The 20,540-nt window shown below is 51.5% G+C and overlaps 1 protein-coding gene across 5 annotated transcripts in view; it reads right to left on the bottom strand.

The window, feature by feature from the left end:
• Nucleotides 1-1,721: 1,721 nt before the first annotated feature.
• The window catches only part of LOC143485854 (solute carrier family 66 member 2), a 37,762-nt gene continuing 18,943 nt past the window's right edge, over nucleotides 1,722-20,540 (bottom strand). For all 5 annotated transcript variants that reach the window (XM_076985515.1, XM_076985485.1, XM_076985495.1 and 2 more), the window contains exons 4-5: nucleotides 15,737-15,953; nucleotides 1,722-3,756 (exon numbers count right to left, since the gene is read on the bottom strand). In XM_076985515.1, the coding sequence (XP_076841630.1) occupies nucleotides 3,582-3,756; nucleotides 15,737-15,953 (392 nt within the window). In that variant the 3' untranslated portion in view covers nucleotides 1,722-3,581. The remainder of the gene's footprint in view (nucleotides 3,757-15,736; nucleotides 15,954-20,540) is intronic.

The following is a 20,540-nucleotide window of genomic DNA, read 5'->3' as shown; positions in this document are numbered from 1 at the left end:
CCAGAGCTGGACAGGAGGGTGTCTGTCAGGACCTGGATCAGCACCAGAACCACATGAAGTCTTCATCATTACACCTAAACTGAGAGATGTGGGAGGATCTGGGATCCTCAACGTCGACCATGTCTGATTATCTCCAACCAGGAGACCAAAGACGGGAGAGCAGGGTCAACCGTAGTTAACTTGCCCCTCCTGCCTCTGGGTAAGCACCTGCTGTGGGAAACCCCCACAGACTCCAGGACAGAGGTGGTGGTGGAGGAGGTGGAGGAGCGGCACAGCCGACCTCGTCTCCACAGCTCTGTAGGGCTCATTAGAGGAGGTCTTCTCCTGGAGGTGGGACAGGGCAGAGAACGATGGCAGCGTGGATGTTTCAGCGCTCCTCTGCGTTTGGGCTCTCTCATTATGCTAACGTCAGGGCTCATCTCTCTAGAGCGCATCAGCAATTGCAACTATGAGGGCGTAAAGGAAGGCGCACGCTCTCATGCAGAGAGGCTGGAGTCAGTACTGCACCACAGACAGAAGGAACCTGGGGGTAGTGTAGGGTAAGACACAGAACATTTCACGTGTGCTAGTGCCTGTAAAATGGTTCACACTCATTCTAGTCAGGGTGAGTGCACTTCTATGGGTATCATATTATAGAGGCGCAACACAACACGGACAATATTAGCACACAGTGTGCACTAAAAAGCTTGTGTGTAGTTTCTTCATGTTATACATCTCTCTCCCTCGCACGCGCGCACACACACACAGACACAAAAGCAGTCACTTAAAAACCGCATTCTCTGTGTGGCATTCTCCTTTACTGCAGGTGATGGACTCAGAAATATAACACTTGAGGTTTAAGGTGTTAAAACACACACACACACACACACACACACACAGGATTCCTGCATTTAATGTGTCTGCATTTCTGCAGCAGTGAGCTACACACATTTTAGATGACACACAATACCCACCTTTTCTTGCTTAAATGCCTAAACCAGAGAAGAAACACATATAACACAGTTTGGGCTGCTACCGGTCCATTAACACCTCAGACAACAATCCTAAGATCACTCCATCATTCTGAGGCTGGTGTAACAACTTCACGTGCAATTTCAGTAAAATGTCAGTATCTCAGTGCAGATTTGCGGACGGCTCCTGTGTGAGGAGGAGGCTCCAGCTGTGTTAACCCTTCCCCCATCCTCATGTCCCAGTCAAGGGTAAAATGGATGAATGGATGGGGTGTTTGGTGAAGGGGCCCCATCTCTCCCTACCCAACTACATCCTTGAGCCATGACTCCACCAGCCCCTCCCTCACCCTCACATGTGTCCTGCTCCACCCACTCGTATGTCACGGTGCAGGCACCAGGTCAAGGCATCCACTCACCTGTGAAGGTTGGAGGTGGCAACGGAGAAGATGATTACCCGTCTGTCCCACTGACTGCTGCTTTACCCATATGCAGCGCCCAGAGGCAAAGAGAGAAGGTGCAGTCAGACGTGTGTGTGTGTGTTGGGGGGGGGGGGGGGGGGGGGTGTCTGCAGTCAGATGTGTTGGGGGGGGTGTTTCTCTGCTAGTCAGACGTATTGGGGTGTCTGTGTTTGCAGTCAGAAGTGTTGGGGTAATTGTGTTTGCAGTCAGACGTGTTGGGGGGGGGTGTGCGTGTGTACAGTCATGTTGGGGGTTTCCTGCATGTTTTGTACATGACAAAATTGCAGAGAGAGCACAAACTGCACACAGGAACTGGGGTTTAAGGTTTTTATGCAGGTCATCCCTGAAAAAGTTTCATTCAGTAACATTTCCTCGAGTCAGAGACGCCACTGTACATGACATCAGCACTACACCGCATGAGTACTGACACCGGACACACATACAAAACAAAACACACTGGAGTTTATCCTTCTGGATGAACTAGAAAACCAAACCTTGAAACAGAACATTAATGACACTGGTAACCCAACAGTCATGACACTGGTAACCCAACAGTCATGACACTGGTAACCCAACAGTCATGACACGGGTAACCCAACAGTCATGACACGGGTAACCCAACAGTCATGACACTGGTAACCCAACAGTCATGACACTGGTAACCCAACATTAATGACACTGGTAACCCAACATTAATGACACTGGTAACCCAACAGTCATGACACTGGTAACCCAACAGTCATGACACTGGTAACCCAACAGTCATGACACTGGTAACCCAACAGTCATGACACTGGTAACCCAACATTAATGACACTGGTAACCCAACAGTCATGACACTGGTAACCCAACATTAATGACACTGGTAACCCAACATTAACGACACTGGTAACCCAACATTAATGACACTGGTTACCCAACATTAATGACACTGGTAACCCAACAGTCATGACACTGGTAACTGAACTGCTGCAGACTGCCTGATCTCCCCGACCTCCTACATGCTTGTGTGCGGTCAGAATCAAGGTGAACAACAGTAAGGAGGGGAGGGGCTGTGTAGGCTCCTCCCTCTCGAGGGGAGGGGCTGTGTAGACCTAGCACTGGGACACCAATGAGCCTTTCCTGGCCAGCTCACAGCAGCACTAGCCTCACTGAGCCAGTGTGTGCTGAACCTAATGGAGAGGAAGGACCCATACACACTCATCTCATCTCCAACGTCTGCAGTGGTTTCCCACCTGACCTGTAATTTGTCGTCTTACCGTCACTAACGCCTGCAAACTCAACTTATTCTACACACTATGCTGAAAGAGAGCCTGGTTAATGGTACTTACACCAAAACCTTAACCTTTAAACTCACATTTTAACATCAACTATAAGGGATCAAATATTCAGTGGGTTAACAGTCTGCAATCTGTTCCTACCTGAGTTTGTAATGAATTTTTAAACATGTTGCAGGCTGCACTTTGGAACAACATTGTAATCATTATCTCAATGCTGGAATCTCTGGACAGGTTTGTGTATGTGACATTAAACAGCAGTAAATGACTCTCAGCCTCAGAGTTCGCAGGCTGAGACTTATATATCATCATGAAGGAACACTCCCATTCCTGTCTGCTTTAGCAGGGACTTCAACAACCAATTAAAGCAAAAGGACTCCTCAGTTCCCAGACACGATTTAAAGCCTCAAACAGACTCCTGCTGGTTTAAGGGTACTTTTATACAATTAACCAAGCTCAGGTGAAGTATTGTAAAAGCCCTGAAGAACTGAAGGCTGGAGGGTTGTGCTTGTGTCCTGAGCCCAGGACCAGACTGGTCATTACGGCGGTCTGGGCCACACAGTTCTGGCCTCATTTCTCTGGGGTTCCAGCTGGTTCCAGTTTCTGCTCACAGCGTACGGAGACCTGAGCCATCTTTAAACTCAATGCAAAAGTGTCATTTACCAAATTGTGATGAACATAAAGTCATAGTTTATGGTACAAGCGTTGGGAAAATCTCTCACCTCAGACACTGCAGTTGTGAGCAGGCTAGAGCTACACCTATGTAACATTACAAATAACTTACACAGCACATACATAAAATGATATATAAACTGATTATTAAAATGCACATGCACACTGCAAAGGAGCCCTTGTTTTGGAGTTGACTGGCATCATCACGGCAACTGCTGATGGGGTCATCTGATCTTGAGTCTTGATCCGATGTCATAGTATGCCACCTGCAGCAGAATGAGGATGTCGATCAAAATCTGGACGGCCCCACAGACCCAGAACTGGGCGGGGCTTTCGTTGAGAACGAAGTATGTCGTCTTGAATATGTCACCAGCAGTCCACAGGATCACCATCTTTATGCTGGTTTGAGCCAGAGATGGAGAGCGGGAGGGAGGGAGAGAGAGAAGGTTTTACAGTTAAGCCTTAAAGTTCATTTGATGATTCATGCAGCTTAATGAAAAAGGTTCAAGCACAGGAAGGCCCAGGCATTCGTGAAGTCATTCTTATTCTTCACACAACCCTGCCGCACACCAGGGGCATTGCGTGAAGTTTTATTTTTACAGACTTAAGTCTCCAACAAGACCATCCCAGACTGACTGGTCATTACACTCACTGACTACTGGATCAAAGACCTTCTGACCAAGTGCCCTCAGTACTAGTTACATTAGGCCACCACCCCTCCTCCATCCACAGTTGGGTCACTCTCCACTCACAACCGGGCTCCCCCAGGGTTGAGCCCATACTCATGACTGAACTCCTCCCCCAGAACCACCGGGTTTGCAGATGACCCAACTGAGCTCGGACTGATCTCAGGAAGAACCGAGACAGAAGGCAGCATGGTGTTCTGAGAACATTCTCATCCTGAACTCCTAATGGACTGAAGAACAGACCCAATCCACTATAGATCAACGGGGTCTGTGGGCCAAGGGTTCCTGCTTTCACATTCCTGGTGACACAGATCTCTCCTGCGCTGCCATCACCACTGCAGCAGACGAGAAGGTCCAGCAGTGACTCCCTGAGGATCCTCAGGAAAAACAACCAGCAGGAGAAGCTGGTGCCCTCCCATCTCTGCTACGCTGAGAGCCTGCAGATGTATGGTATTGCGTTGTAGTACGCAGGCTGCTCCATCGAGATGGTACTGAGGTATCTCAGGAGCAGACTGATCCCAGAGGGCCACGACCTGCCCAGAAGCAGCTTGGAGGACGTATTCAGCGCAGTGCCTCCATAGAGCAGCCACCACACATCATGAATGGACATCAGTGAATCGTCTGTGGACATCAGTGGATCATCTGTTTGAGCTGCTGCCCTCGGGCAGATGCTTCAGGTAGATCACATCACAGATGTAGAGTTGAGACCAGCTTCTACTCTGGGGGCCATATGAGAACTGAACACTGCCAAACACTGACAGCTGGCACCTGTGAGATGATGATCAGCACCACATTACAGTTATATAGTTCAGTTATATTCATGAACACCATACAAATGAGCCTTACTAATAACATCCTGTGTGTACAGACCTCAACACCACTCCTTAACTACTTGAGGAGACCTTCATCTTGCTTTGTTAACAGGCCCACTTCAGCTTTATTAGGTACATCTTGCTAGTACCGGGTTGGACCCACATCACGCGGTTGTTGCAGAATCCACATCCCAAAGGTGCTCTACTGGATTGAGATCTGGTGACAGTGGAGGCCATTCCAGTACAGTGAACTCATTGCTGTGTTCAAGAAACCAGTCTGAGATGATTTGCGCTTTATGACATGGGCCGTTATTCTGCTGGAAGTGGCCATCAGAAGATGGATACACTGTGGTCATAATGGGATGGACATGGTCAACAACAATACTAAGGTACTTTGGTACTAATGGGCCCAAAGTGTGCCAGGAAAATATCCCCCACACCACCAGCCTGAACCATTAATAGCAGGATGGGAGGCCAGGATGGATCCATGCTTTCAAGGAAATCAAGGAAGGTGAGTGAACACTTTTGGCAGTATAGTGTGTGTGTGTGTGCACGCACGTAATTGGGGGGGGGGACGGGGGGGACGTCCCCCCCACTTTTTCAAAAGCCGGTTTTGGTCCCCCCCAGTTTTTACGGTTAAAACCAAATATTTAAATAGCGACGAATGCATGTCCCCCCCCCACTTTTGAAATCAAAATGACGTCCATGTGTGTGTGTGTGTGTGTGTGTGTGTGTATGTGTAGGAGTAATTTGCATAGCTGAGGAAGGACAGCGGTCTCTCAAACATCTCGTTTCTCTGGAAACTGTGTACTTTTGTACTACAATTTATATATAGTTTTATACAGTGTCGTTGAAAGTCATCTGTTTTTAATGTTGCTTGTTATGTGAGTCACGGCTATTACTCCGTTTCATTGAACTTTGTGCAATGACAATAAAGGAATCCAATATAATCTATTATGAAACCTTCCTATTTAATAAATTCCCAAGAGTCAACATGAAAGAGATTTTCCTGTAATGTGTATAGTTTTCTGTCAAACTGAGACGTTTACTCACTACATTTCTTCATTTCTATAAAAGCCCTGCAGAAGAGAGCGCTATTTAAAAGCAAGGCTGTCAACTGCATGCCAGCCCCCTTTGAATACCAATTCCCCACAATCACAGCCAACGTGCTCACTCTGAAAGCCCTTCGCCTCTGGACATGCCTCAAGACATGCAGTTCTGCAGTGCATTTATGCAGAAGACTGAACACGCAATTTTTCATTTTTCCAAATCATTACGATCAGCAGGTTATAAATAGATCTCTTTACACACGGAGCCTCAGACCACGTCCTCGTGAAGGAGCTCCACGCCGGCCCCAGAACAAGGACGAGTCGGACCCGCGCCGAGGGCTTCATGGGGGAGGAGGGGAACACCGCCTCCTCTCCTCACCGCCTAAGCTATGAATACGAAACGTTCACAGGTGACTGCATTAACATCAGGAGGAGGAGTGTTCTTCAGGAGGAGAAGTGGTCTTCAGGAGGAGGAGTGGTCTTCAGGAGGAGGAGTGGTCTTCAGGAGGAGGAGTGGTCTTCAAGAGGAGGAGTGGTCTTCAAGAGGAGGAGTGGTCTTCAGGAGGAGGAGTGGTCTTCCCGTCGTTTGCTCCGAGGGGCAGAGGGGAGAGGCCAGAGAGGGGCCACTCACTCCTCAAGCCCAGTGGTCCTAGTAGAATGGAGCTGATCTTCTGCCTGTATCAGAGCCTAGACAGTCACAGACCAACCCAGTGGCCAAGCCTGACCCTCCCAACATGGTGGTGTACTCCTGGTGGTGTAGGGATCTCCTCTCCTGCCATCCTGACTCGTCAGGGTGATATCCTAGTTAACCATTGATGCTACCAAGGTTTTAACCTTAAACTGACTTCAGTGCGTGGAGAGGACAGGGACGGAGTGTGTGTGGAGAGGACAGGGACGGAGTGTGTGTGGAGAGGACAGGGACGGAGTGTGTGTGGAGAGGACAGGCACGGAGTGTGTGTGGAGAGGACAGGCACGGAGTGTGTGTGGAGAGGACAGGCACGGAGTGTGTGTGGAGAGGACAGGCACGGAGTGTGTGAGGAGAGGACAGGGACGGAGTGTGTGAGGAGAGGACAGGGACGGAGTGTGTGAGGAGAGGACAGGCACGGAGTGTGTGAGGAGAGGACAGGGACGGAGTGTGTGTGGAGAGGACAGGGACGGAGTGTGTGTGGAGAGGACAGGGACGGAGTGTGTGTGGAGAGGACAGGGACGGAGTGTGTGTGGAGAGGACAGGCACGGAGTGTGTGTGGAGAGGACAGGCACGGAGTGTGTGTGGGGAGTACAGGGACGGAGTGTGTGGAGAGGACAGGGACAGAGTGTGTGAGGAGAGGACAGGCACGGAGTGTGTGTGGAGAGGACAGGGACGGAGTGTGTGGAGAGGACAGGGACAGAGTGTGTGAGGAGAGGACAGGGACGGGGTATGTGGAGAGGACAGGCACGGAGTGTGTGAGGAGAGGACAGGCACGGAGTGTGTGAGGAGAGGACAGGGACGGAGTGTGTGGAGAGGACAGGGACGGAGTGTGTGAGGAGAGGACAGGGACGGAGTGTGTGAGGAGAGGACAGGGACGGGGTATGTGGAGAGGACAGGCACGGAGTGTGTGAGGAGAGGACAGGCACGGAGTGTGTGAGGAGAGGACAGGCACGGAGTGTGTGAGGAGAGGACAGGGACGGAGTATGTGGAGAGGACAGGGACGGAGTGTGTGTGGAGAGGACAGGGACGTCAACAATTTACACTTAAGGTTCAAATCTCACTCCAGGCGATCTTGAAAAGGTAGATCTTTCTGACTTGGTCATCTTATAAGTAGCTCGCAAGCTGAAAACTTGTGGGCACCCCTGCTCTAGTACCACACAGGAGGTGGTTATGGCAGACTCATCTAGAGATGATGACGAGTCATATATACACAGCACCTATATGAATTAGACATATAGGCTTACAATAATTATTATAGTTTAAAACTAGATGCAGTCATGAAATCATCATATTAAAAGACCGAGTGTTAGTCATTCATGGCACTCTAGTTGTGCAGGGTTTGTGCTGAGTGTCCTGCAGCTCTGCTGTGAGAGTTCTCCCAGGACACACAGTCCTGCTGCACTAAAGCCCCCACATCTCTCCCTCCCCCATGCATGAGCACTGCTGTGCCTCAGAGACAGCAAACATCATTAACGAGGATGACACAGTAACGAGGTAATTAACGGGGGCGGGGCAACTGCACAAGAGCAAAGCTGCCACAACTGCGTCATCGTAGAGACAAAGTCAAAATGTCACTTTTAAGGATGTTCATCTTGCCCTCAATTCCCCCTGAAACACTCCAGCACTTCACCAAAGTGCCACATGCCCCCCCCCCCTCCTGATGGGGGATTTTTAAAATGCTATTTCAGCCAAACTGTTGTATTGATTAGGGATAAAGAGAATTGAGCAGAAATGATCGGTGTATTGATTAGGTATACTGATGCTGCACATGCACACAGTGGGCACACACACTCAGCGGTTCCACACACACATGGTGAACACACACACACACACACGCACCCAGCGGGTACCACACACACAGTGAACACACACACACACACCCACACACACACACACACACACACACACACACACACACACACACACGGTGAACGAACACACACACGGTGGGTTACATATCTTTGCACTCACCTCAGACAAGACCAACATTGATCTTTCCATACACAACAGACACACAAGCATGCACACGCACACACACACACACACTCCCATATGCATATCCACACCACCTCACCCCACCTACACCCACGCCATCCTACCTACACCTACACCCTCCCCACACCACCCCACCTACACCCACGTCATCCTACCTACAACTACACCCTCCCCACCCCACACCACCCACGTCCACCCCACCCCACCTACACCCTCCCCACCCCATCTACACCCACACCACCCATGCCCACGCCATCCTCCCTACACCTACACCAACCCCACATCACCCCACCTACACCCACACCACCCATGCCCACACCACCCCACCTACACCTACACCACCCACGCCACCCCACCTACACCACCCACGCCACCCCACCTACACCACCCACACCATCCTACCTACACCCACACCACCCACGCCCATTCCACCTACACTACCCACGTCCACCCCACCCATGCCCACGCCACCCCTCCTACACCTACACCACCCACGCCCACCCCGCCTACACCCACACCACCCACGCCCAGGGCATCCTCCCTACACCTACATCCTCACCACTCCACACCACCCACGCCCATGCCACCCCACCTACACCACCCACGCCCACCCCACCTACACCCACACCACTCACGCCATCCTCCCTACACCTACACCCTCCTCACACCACCTACACCCACACCACCCACGCCCACGCCACCTACACCACCCACGCCCACCCCACCTACACCCACACCACTCACGCCATCCTCCCTACACCTACACCCTCCTCACACCACCTACACCCACACCACCCACGCCCACGCCACCTACACCACCCACGTCCACCCCACCTACACCACACATGCCCACGCCACCCCTCCTACACCCACACCACCCACGCCCATGGCATCCTCCCTACACCTACATCCTCACCACCCACGCCCACCCCACCTACACCACCCACGCCCACCCCACCTACACCCACACCACTCACGCCATCCTCCCTACACCTACACCCTCCTCACACCACCTACACCCACACCACCCACGCCACCTACACCCACACCACCCACGCCATCCTACCTACACCTACACCCACACCACCCCACCTACACCCACACCATCCACACCCCACCCCACCTACACCCACACCACCCACGCCCACGCCACCTACACCCACACCACCCACGCCATCCTACCTACACCTACACCCACACCACCCCACCTACACCCACACCACCCACACCCACGCCATCCTACCTACACCTACACCACTCCACCTACACCCACACCACCCATGCCCACACCACCCCACCTACACCACCCATGCCCACGCCATCGTACCTACACCTACATCACCCCACCCCACCACCCAAGACACCCCACCTACACCCACAACGCCCACGCCATCCTACCTACACCTACACCCTCCCCATCCTACCTACACCTACACCTTCCCCACACCACACCACCCCACCTACACCCACTGCACACCCCACCCACTCAGACACACACATGCGTGCATATATTAGATTATGCAGACGACTGTAGAACAGACAGGACATAAATGAACAAAGCCCAACTCCCAGAACATCAACAGTGTTCAAACTTCTGATCCTTGCTTTATTTAATTATTTGATGACATGGTTAAACATCAGTGTTGTGATAGAACGAGGTATACTTGCCCAAATACCAGCCTGAGCTCCCAGATCTCAGCAGGAACAGCTGGTATTTCAGCACAGAATCAAGAAGGCATGAAAGTACGATGCTTTATAAATCTCTCTGCACATGGACTGACTTAAGGCAGAGAGACAGATCAAGCTAGACAGAGAACCACATTGACACAGACAGACAGACAGGTATCAAGACAGACAAGCTTCATTAAGGATTCATCACAGCAGTATAAGTGGGAAGAACACTCAGCACCTAGCAAATCCCAACTCCCCACCCTGCGAGAGCCTAGCACCAGGGTCCGAGCACGTGCGCCCCCTCCTGGGGGGCTTAGGTGGGGGTGCGGGTGGAGGGGTGTTGGTGAAAAGAAGCGCGCACATTCAACGGGCTACAGAGAACTGAAGGAATAAAACCAGCAGCGTCTGCATCTCTGGGATGTTCCATAGGAACAGGGTGGACACGGAGACCCAGAGGCAGAGGGCAGGCAGAGTCCTCCCCTGTCCCCAGACCTAGACCCCCTGCTGCTTCTCAATGCAACCACCAGTGCTTTAATACTCTCTCTTCAAGTCAGTCCTCTCATCATCTCAGGAGATTGAGCTGGGGTTAAAAGCAGACTTCACAAGTTTGCTTCCACTGTAGATCAAAACCGCTCTGCCTGGTCAAAGCCGGCCCACTTTAAGGGCTGAATTCTGACTCTTGAGAGTTTCACTTTGTTAGTGCACTCCAGTGAGCTTCAATGGAAAAGCCTCTATTCTATTTTAAATGAACCTCATCATTTTCATCGTCATCATCATCGTCGTCGTCTTATCCTTCCACATCCCTGCACACAACCCCTCTGGGTCGCCACACAGCTCCCGACCTGCGGACGACACGCGCAAGATGAGGAAGATGAGGAAGACCAAATCAGACGAGAGGAAGAAAGGGGGAAGCAGACTGTTCAAGATCTGAAAGATGCAGCATCGATTCAGTCGTTCCCAACTTGAGAAAGTTGGATGTTAAACATTGAATGAAAAAAATGAAGCAGTTTTCTCTAGACAAAACAGAGGGAGAACCTATCGGCAATTCCTCTGAAGAAAGCAGACAAGGTCATCACTACAAGAGAGACAGATACAATAGAGAGAGAGAGAGAGAGAGAGAGAGAGAGAGAGAGAGATATGGAGAGATCAGGATTAAGGTGACAGAGATCAATAAACAAATAATCAATAAATACAATTCTGCTACATGCATCCCACCAGACCAGTGTGTTGTGCTCACTGAAAGCCCCGTGCAGTGTGTGTGGAGTGTGTGGAGGTCTGGAATACAGCAGCTCTGGCTCCTGCAGGAGTGCGGAGTGGAGAGCAGGTGTTTGCTCACGCCAGCAGGTGGAACTGGAGACACAATCATGCCCCAAACTACAGAACAATCCACGCATTTCCGCTTCTGTTTACAAGTGGCACAGCACAAAAACCTCATGGCTGAGGGTAATCAATCAGCACTCGATCACATGACAGAGGCTGACCAATCGGCTCCTAGGCAGGAGGTCTGCTTTGCCCAACACCTGCTTGCACAGTGCTAATGAGCCCATGCCCAAGGTGTATCAGTGCTGCCACACACACACACACACACCCACACACACACACACACACACACTCACACACACACTCACACACTCACACACACACACACACTACAGCAGGAGAAATGTTCAATGCAGTAGTGCCGCCTCCTGCCGGGCCAAACTCACCCCTAATTGGCTCAGCAGAGCATCAGTCATGCAGCCTAACACAGCCCTGCCACGGCCCATAGCAGCTGTGGATGGAGCCGAGCACAGGACAGAGACTGCAGTGGTGAAGAGGCCCGAGGGCGTTAATACCTTCTACAGTGCATGACGCGTTTGGGAAAACGCCCCTGTGACTACTGCTAAACTAGGGGTGTAGGCAGCGTGTTGTGTAGGTGAGGGCGTTCTCCACACCTGTGTGGGGTGTAGGCAGTGTGTGTTGTGTAGGTGAGGGCGTTCTCCACACCTGTGTGGGGTGTAGGCGGTGTGTTGTGTAGGTGAGGGCGTTCTCCACACCTGTGTGGGGTGTAGGCAGTGTGTGTTGTGTAGGTGAGGGCGTTCTCCACACCTGTGTGGCGTGTAGGCAGTGTGTGTTGTGTAGGTGAGGGCGTTCTCCACACCTGTGTGGGGTGTAGGCGGTGTGTTGTGTAGGTGAGGGCGTTCTCCACACCTGTGTGGGGTGTAGGCAGTGTGTGTTGTGTAGGTGAGGGCGTTCTCCACACCTGTGTGGCGTGTAGGCAGTGTGTGTTGTGTAGGTGAGGGCGTTCTCCACACCTGTGTGGCGTGTAGGCAGTGTGTGTTGTGTAGGTGAGGGCGTTCTCCACACCTGTGTGGCGTGTAGGCAGTGTGTGTTGTGTAGGTGAGGGCGTTCTCCACACCTGTGTGGAGTGTAGGCGGTGTGTTGTGTAGGTGAGGGCGTTCTCCACACCTGTGTGGGGTGTAGGCAGTGTGTGTTGTGTAGGTGAGGGCGTTCTCCACACTTGTGTGGCGTGTAGGCGGTGTGTTGTGTAGGTGAGGGCGTTCTCCACACCTGTGTGGGGTGTAGGCAGCGTGTGTTGTGTAGGTGAGGGCATTCTCCACACCTGTGTGGGGTGTAGGCAGTGTGTGTTGTGTAGGTGAGGGCGTTCTCCACACATGTGTGGGGTGTAGGCGGTGTGTTGTGTAGGTGAGGGTGTTCTCCACACCTGTGTGGGGTGTAGGCAGCGTGTTGTGTAGGTGAGGGTGTTCTCCACACCTGTGTGGGGTGTAGGCAGCGTGTGTTGTGGAGGTGAGGGCGTTCTCCACACCTGTGTGGGGTGTAGGCAGCATGTGTTGTGGAGGTGAGGGTGTTCTCCACACCTGTGTGGGGTGTAGGCAGCGTGTGTTGTGTAGGTGAGGGCGTTCTCCACACCTGTGTGGGGTGTAGGCGGTGTGTTGTGGAGGTGAGGGTGTTCTCCACACCTGTGTGGGGTGTAGGCGGTGTGTTGTGGAGGTGAGGGCGTTCTCCACACCTGTGTGGGGTGTAGGCGGTGTGTTGTGGAGGTGAGGGTGTTCTCCACACCTGTGTGGGGTGTAGGCAGCGTGTGTTGTGGAGGTGAGGGTGTTCTCCACACCTGTGTGGGGTGTAGGCAGCGTGTGTTGTGGAGGTGAGGGTGTTCTCCACACATGTGTGGGGTGTAGACAGCGTGTGCGGTGGCCCATAGACCTCTCCACTGCAGACCGCAGTCGTGGTGATGAAGAGTGTGTCTTTGCTGGTGCCCATTATCTGAATAGATGTCTATATTCCAACAGTCTTTCATTACCAGTTACAGAAGACTTATGAGTGTTAATAACCTGACTGTGCAGTAATGCACTGCTTGAAAAGTGCATGGGGTACACACACACACACAGACACACACACAGATTGATGCTGCCCCAACCCTCCACAACTACAATTTGCTATAACAATAACAACAACAGCTCAATAAAGCATCTGTGTGTGTTCGTTTTCGTGTGTGTGCTATTGTGGGCGTGTGTGTGTGTCCAGTTACCCTACTGAGGTAAACTATCTCCATAGAACTGTGATGGCTTACTTGTTTGGTACAAGCAGGAGTGTGGGACTCCCATGGGTAATCAGGAGACACCCAGAGGCCGACCCTGGGCCTCCTGGTGGGGGAGCTAGTGCCCTGGACATCGGAGCAGCTCCGCCACAGCTCTGTCACCTCCAAACGTTCTCTGCTGAGAGCCCCCCCCCCCCTCGACTCGTGCCCTGCTCCTTTCCACTAGTTCGTTTCACCATCACAAAAGAGCCCAGCAGTGCAAGTGAAGTTAATGGGGCTTTCTGGAGAGGCGGGGCCTGTGCGCTCTCAAGAGGCGGGACCAGGTGTCCGTGACAATGCTTCAGACAAGTGGGATTGAGGCACCAGCAGATTGAGTCTTCACACCTCTAACACCACTGTGATCACCACCTCCGACTCAGAACAAGTCCACACGAGTAAAAAGAGCAACTAATTCACACCCCTGCTTCATCTCCACAGGGCTCACCAGAAATGATGTTCTCAAAAATAACAACAAAATCCCACACAGCACAGACAGCTTGTGAACCTGTGGAAACAAAAACATACAAAACACTTAAAAAGTCACTTTTTAAACTGAAGTCAAAGCTGTGAACCACATCCAAGTAAATGTCCAGATAAATGTCCAGAAGATAAAAGAGCATTTCTGTGAAAGAGAGGACAGCTGCTGTCACACACACACACACACACACACACACACACACACACACACACACACACACACACACACACACACACACACACACACACACACACACACACACACACACACACACACACACACACACCCCAACTCGTATAGTTGGTGGTGGGAAGTTGTCTGGAATGAAGGGAGTGTTTAGGAGAACCCTCCCCAGCCAGATCCCTCACAACACAAAATAACGATCACAGTTAGTGCACGACCATCTAATGACCATTAGGATTAATGGTGAGCCAACACATCCCTTCCATAAGGATCCTCCCAGCACATCACTGCCCTGGTACCTGGGGAACAGTACCAACAGTACCAGTACCTGGGGAACAGTACCAGTACCTGGGGAACAGTACCAACAGTACCAGTACCTGGGGAACAGTACCAGTACCTGGGGAACAGGGCCAAGACTGTGACCAAAGTGCCATCTCAAGGATCTCAGCAACACTCTCTGTGCAATAGCAGCTCTACCGCTGTCTTCCTGTCTCTCTATATAGTTCCCACTTCTTTATATGACTTACACTTGCCCACAGCCGTCGGTGAACCTCACCCTGTCCTCACTCGGGCGCCGGTGAACCTCACCCCTTCCCTGGGGAGCGTGCGGTACAGACCCCACACCCTGGGGAGCGTGCGGTACAGACCCCACACCCTGGGGAGTGTGCGGTACAGACCCCACACCCTGGGGAGCGTGCGGTACAGACCCCACACCCTGGGGAGCGTGCAGTACAGACCCCACACCCAGGGGAGCGTGCGGTACAGACCCCACACCCAGGGGAGCGTGCGGTACAGACCCCACACCCTGGGGAGCGTGCGGTACATACCCCACTCCTGGAGCGTGCGGTACAGACCCCACTCCTGAAGAGTGCGGTACAGAACCCACACCCTGGGGAGCGTACTGTACATACCCCACTCCTGGAGCGTGCGGTACAGACCCCACACCCTTGGTCTCACTGCTTCCACAACTCATCCACAGATAGCTGACACTGAACGTGTCAAAACTGCTCAGAGGAAGCCCTTCATTCTCAGCTCAGCCTCAAACGACCAGTCACCTTCTACTGCCTGATGGCTGTTTTATGATGAATGATAATCTGTCAAGTTGCCATTTTTGCCAGTCCATCAAGTTTATGGGCAAAACACCAGCTCAGGACTGAGCAGGAAGAAACACCAGCAGACAGGAGAGAGCCTGGTACAGACTGGCATGGCAGCGCCGTGGGGTCTCCCTGCAGGGGCTCACCTCATGCCATGGGTGGAGCGGTTGGAGTAGTTCTGCACCAGCTGGGGCAGGCCCAACATGGCTTCAAAAAGCACAGCCAGTGAGCCAAGGCCCTCCACGAACATCATCCAGTCGAGGAAGAGGAAGGTGGTGAAGGCGCACAGCAGAGCGAAGCAGAAACAGAAGAGGAGGTAGTCTTCAAAAGCAGTCCAGCACCAGAAATACTGCAGGTCCATATCTGGGTGGGGGGGGAGGGGGTGGTGGTTGATGGACAGATAGAGGGAGAGAGAAGTGATTTTAAAAGACAATTTGATACATTTACATATAAACAAGCCCAAAAACAGAGAACTGAAAAACTAAGAGCAAGATCACAAAAAAGAAACCCATTAAAACAAACCACAAATGATTAAGCGCAGGAAATAAACAGATCAATAATAAAGATGAGATGTCTCCCAAAGGGACACCAACTAATCACAAACCAAATGAACTCAAAAGAAAATTTAAGGAATTTCCCAGGAGCCTCTCATCGTGGGCAGAGAACCTATACGGCCCGGTTCCCTCCCAGAGCAGTTCAGCCCTGGCTGAATGAAGCCCGTTTGTGAAAGTTCAGTTCTCACCAGCTTGAAAGAGTTCCACTGTCACAGAGTCCTTCACTCTTCCTCTTTCCCCCACCTTCGTCCATACTCGCTTATCCAAGTATAAAATCCAACAGCTGACGTTGTGTTTTATGTTTCAGAGTGCAAGAAAAGCTCCAGGCACAAAATGTGTCCATCTAAAACAGACCAAAACGACTTCAGGCCTGTGACACAGCGGGAATCTGTCTCCTCACCACAGAACGGACCCTGCTGACTCGGGACAGGTGAACCTGTATGCCCTCCGCATCACAGGAGGAGTTTGTTCAAAGGTGACTTATAAAAGACCATTCATGCTGATCTAATCATCCCACCCAGTTCAGCACGTCAGCATGCAGCAGATGTTGGATTATGTCTTCTGGAGAATGTCCACACAACCTTACTCTGTGTCTAACCTAAGCGCACACCAGTGTTTATGCTACAGAATCTGACCGCTATACTTCCCTGCACACTCATCTCCACTGGGAGACATTGATCTTCTGACCTTCATGACTTGCGAGTTCTGTTAATAACTACTTTTCCTGAACGAACATTACATCACCAACAACCTCTTTATGTTTGGATTTAATCACAATGCTGTGCACTCACCTCATCAAGCTTTAATGCTGCCATTTTGAAAAGAAATCAACACCACACCCCACTCCACCACCAGCCCACCACACCCCACTACACCACCCCACTCCACTACACCACCACCCCACTCCACCACTCCACCCCACTCCACTACACCACCACCCCACACCACCCCACTACACCACCCTACTCCACTACACCACCAGCCCACACCACCCCACTACACCACCCTACTCCACTACACCACCAGCCCACCACACCCCACTACACCACCAGCCCACTCCACTACACCACCAGCCCACTCCACCCTACTCCACTACACCACCCTACTCCACTACACCACCCTACTCCACTACACCACCCTACTCCACCACACCACCCCACTCCACTACACCACCACCCTACTCCACTACACCACCAGCCCACTCCACTACACCACCAGCCCACTCCACTACACCACCCTACTCCACTACACCACCCCACTCCACTACACCACCACCCCACTCCACTACACCACCACCCCACTCCACTACACCACCCTACTCCACTACACCACCAGCCCACTCCACTACACCACCAGCCCACTCCACTACACCACCAGCCCACTCCACCCTACTCCACTACACCACCAGCCCACTCCACCACTCCACCCTACTCCACTACACCACCAGAGCCCACTTCACCTCACACCACCACACCACTACACCACCCCACCCCACTACACCACCAGCCCACTCCACCACTCCACCCTACCCCACTACACCACCAGCCCACTCCACCCTACTCCACTACACCACCAGAGCCCACTTCACCCCACACCACCACACCACCAGAGCCCATTTCACCACACCACCCCACTCCACCACCCCACCCCACTACACCACATCCCACCCCAGCCCGCTCGCTACCATCATCGGAAACATCACGATTTAACAGTTTCCTTCCAACAGAAGAACTCCTGATCAGTACTTATTTTCTCTGAAGTCTCTGAATCTTCCGCTCCATCTTCCACTCAGACCTTTTGGCATAGAAAAACGTTCAGTGTCTAAAAGCTTCTAGATCCCATCCTCACTGCAGTCCTCGTCCTCCTGGTCCTGTGCCCTGCCTGCCATCGTCTTCCTCACCCCGCTGTGTGTGTGTGTGTGTGTGTGTGTGTGTGTGTGTGTGTTTTGCGCCCTCATGGAGCGTCCGTTCCTGCTCCTCTGTGCACAGCCGACGAGCGTGCACCGTGCTGCCCCCTCACCCCACGAGAGTGCATGTGAAAAGGTGAACTATGGCAGGCACCATTAGCCGCCCAAACTGAGACAATTCACAGTTCCTTGTTCTTCAGGAAGGGGGGGCAGGTTTGATTGTGTAAGTCGTCTGGGGTATTGACTGGAGAACACTCAGAGCACCATCACTTACAGCACTGCCACGGCCAGCAGTAGGAGCACATTAATCAACGTGGTCAAGGAATAAAAGAAAAGTCATTCATCCTGGAGGCTGCAGTATCACGCCTCTCCTCACGGAGAACAAAGCTGCTCTCCACAGAGACACTCGGAGACGTTGAGAGACGTTCAGAGCTTCAATCGCATGTCGCCAACAAGAAGCCACTCATTATATTGGAAACCAGAACGATCCTAACAGAAGTGAGGAATATTGAAAAGAAGGGCAAAAAGGACAAAACAATAATAAAGGAATGCTCACACTTGCAAATGAGAGAAAGGGAATTAATGAGAACAGAAAGAGAATTCATGTGAACAGCCGTTTAATTTGTAAATAAGATGTCCACATATTTTCTGGAGCCTGGCTGAATATCTGAATACTTTATCAGCTCCGCAGGAGATATAGAACTATATAAATGGACTGCTACTATCTGGGCCGCCCCGTGGAGAATGGGTTTCCTTTTGAGTCTTGCTGCTCCCAAGGTTTCTTCCTAAACTGCCTAGGGAGTTTTTCTTTGTCACTGTCGACCCTGGCCTGCTCATTAGGGATTTGGATCTATGTGTTTGTAAAGCTGCTTTGTGACAACATGTGTTGTAAAAAGCACTATATAAAATAATATGACCTTGACTTTGGCCATTACTACAGAAAAGACCTCCTTCTCTCTGAGCAGATATTCATAACCTCATCAGGTCTATTTAAGGATAATTGCTCATTTCATCCATGATGGCCCTTAATGCAAGTCATTCAAGTCTAGCGTAACAGGACAGCAGGGGGCACAGAAACAGCCTGCGTGATGGTTTCACCAGACGAGTCCCAGAGAGTCACAGCACTGCAGTTAGAGTCTCCAGCAGGATGAGTCAGAGCAGGACAGGCACCACCTGTGAACCCTGGCAGCAGGTTCACAGCACCAAGTTATCACAAATATGTGCACAGAACATACTGTTCCTGGGTCAGCGACACCTTCAATGCTGCTGGAGGTGGGAGCTGGAAGCTGGGAGAGACCAGTAGAGACGACCCGGCCCAGACCAGCAGAGACGACCCGGCCCAGACCAGCAGAGACGACCCGGCCCAGACCAGCAGAGACACAAAGCTCCTGCTGCAGTGCTTCTTGTGGCCGCTGATGACATTCTGACTTGATGGATGAGCGCAGCGCTCTCGTACAGGATGAGCTGTAATGCGCCGACAGCCGTGCTGGAGAATGGATGGCTAAATAAGAGCCCGCTCACTCGGCTCGGACTGGAGGGTAATGTTCCGTGGTGCTGGACGGGAAAAGCTCACTGTCGTTAGGCAGGTTCCGCTCTTCAAAACCTCAACATGCAGCTGCTGTTGAGACCTGACAGCCGCTTCTCCGGAAATGAAACTACTGGGATACAAAGTGAGATGTGTGTGTGTGTGTGTGTGTGTGTGAGAGAGAGAGAGAGAGTGTGGGTGTGTATGAATGCATCAAATAAAAGAAAGTGTGTGAGATTAATGTGAGATTAATGTTTGTCCAAAAGTGGAGACGCAAAGCAGAAGACAAGACAGTATCTGACACTTGTAAAGGAGAGGGCACGAGGGGGCAGGGAGAAGATAAGAAGAGTACAGGCCCCTCCCCCTGACCTCAGAGAGGAAAAGAAGCGTACAGGCCCCTCCCCCTGACCTCAGAGAGGACCAGAACCATATAGACCCCTCCCCCTGACCTCCGAGAGGACCAGAAGTGTACAGGCCCTCAGAGAAAAACAAAAAAACATGCCAACTGGTTAAAATGAGTTCCACAGAATGAGTCTCACTAGCTAGCATTCATAATCCATTTTCATTGCCATTTCTGAGTGGTTGACTCTTTTGTCTTCTCTTTTAACACTTTTAAAAACCAAGTCAGAAAACAAACCAAGTACAACATGAAACAACATTAAGAACTAGAATAATTAAATAAAGTCGCTCCACTGAGATAAAGAAACAAAAACCGATGAGCACAGGAATGGAAGCGTAATACTGTACAACAGACCAGGTCACACACGGGACATACATGAACATGTGAACACAGACCAGGTCAAAGTAGAGGACACACACGGGACATACATGAACATGTGAACACAGACCAGGTCAAAGTAGAGGACACACACACAGGACATACATGAACATGTGAACACAGACCAGGTCAAAGTAGAGGACACACACACAGGACATACATGAACATGTGAACACAGACCAGGTCA

The sequence above is a fragment of the Brachyhypopomus gauderio genome, chromosome 2, assembly GCF_052324685.1.
Source record: "Brachyhypopomus gauderio isolate BG-103 chromosome 2, BGAUD_0.2, whole genome shotgun sequence".
In the NCBI taxonomy this organism is placed as follows: domain Eukaryota; kingdom Metazoa; phylum Chordata; class Actinopteri; order Gymnotiformes; family Hypopomidae; genus Brachyhypopomus; species Brachyhypopomus gauderio.
Note: the sequence above shows the minus strand (reverse complement) of the source record. Positions and strands in the feature narration are given on the sequence as shown.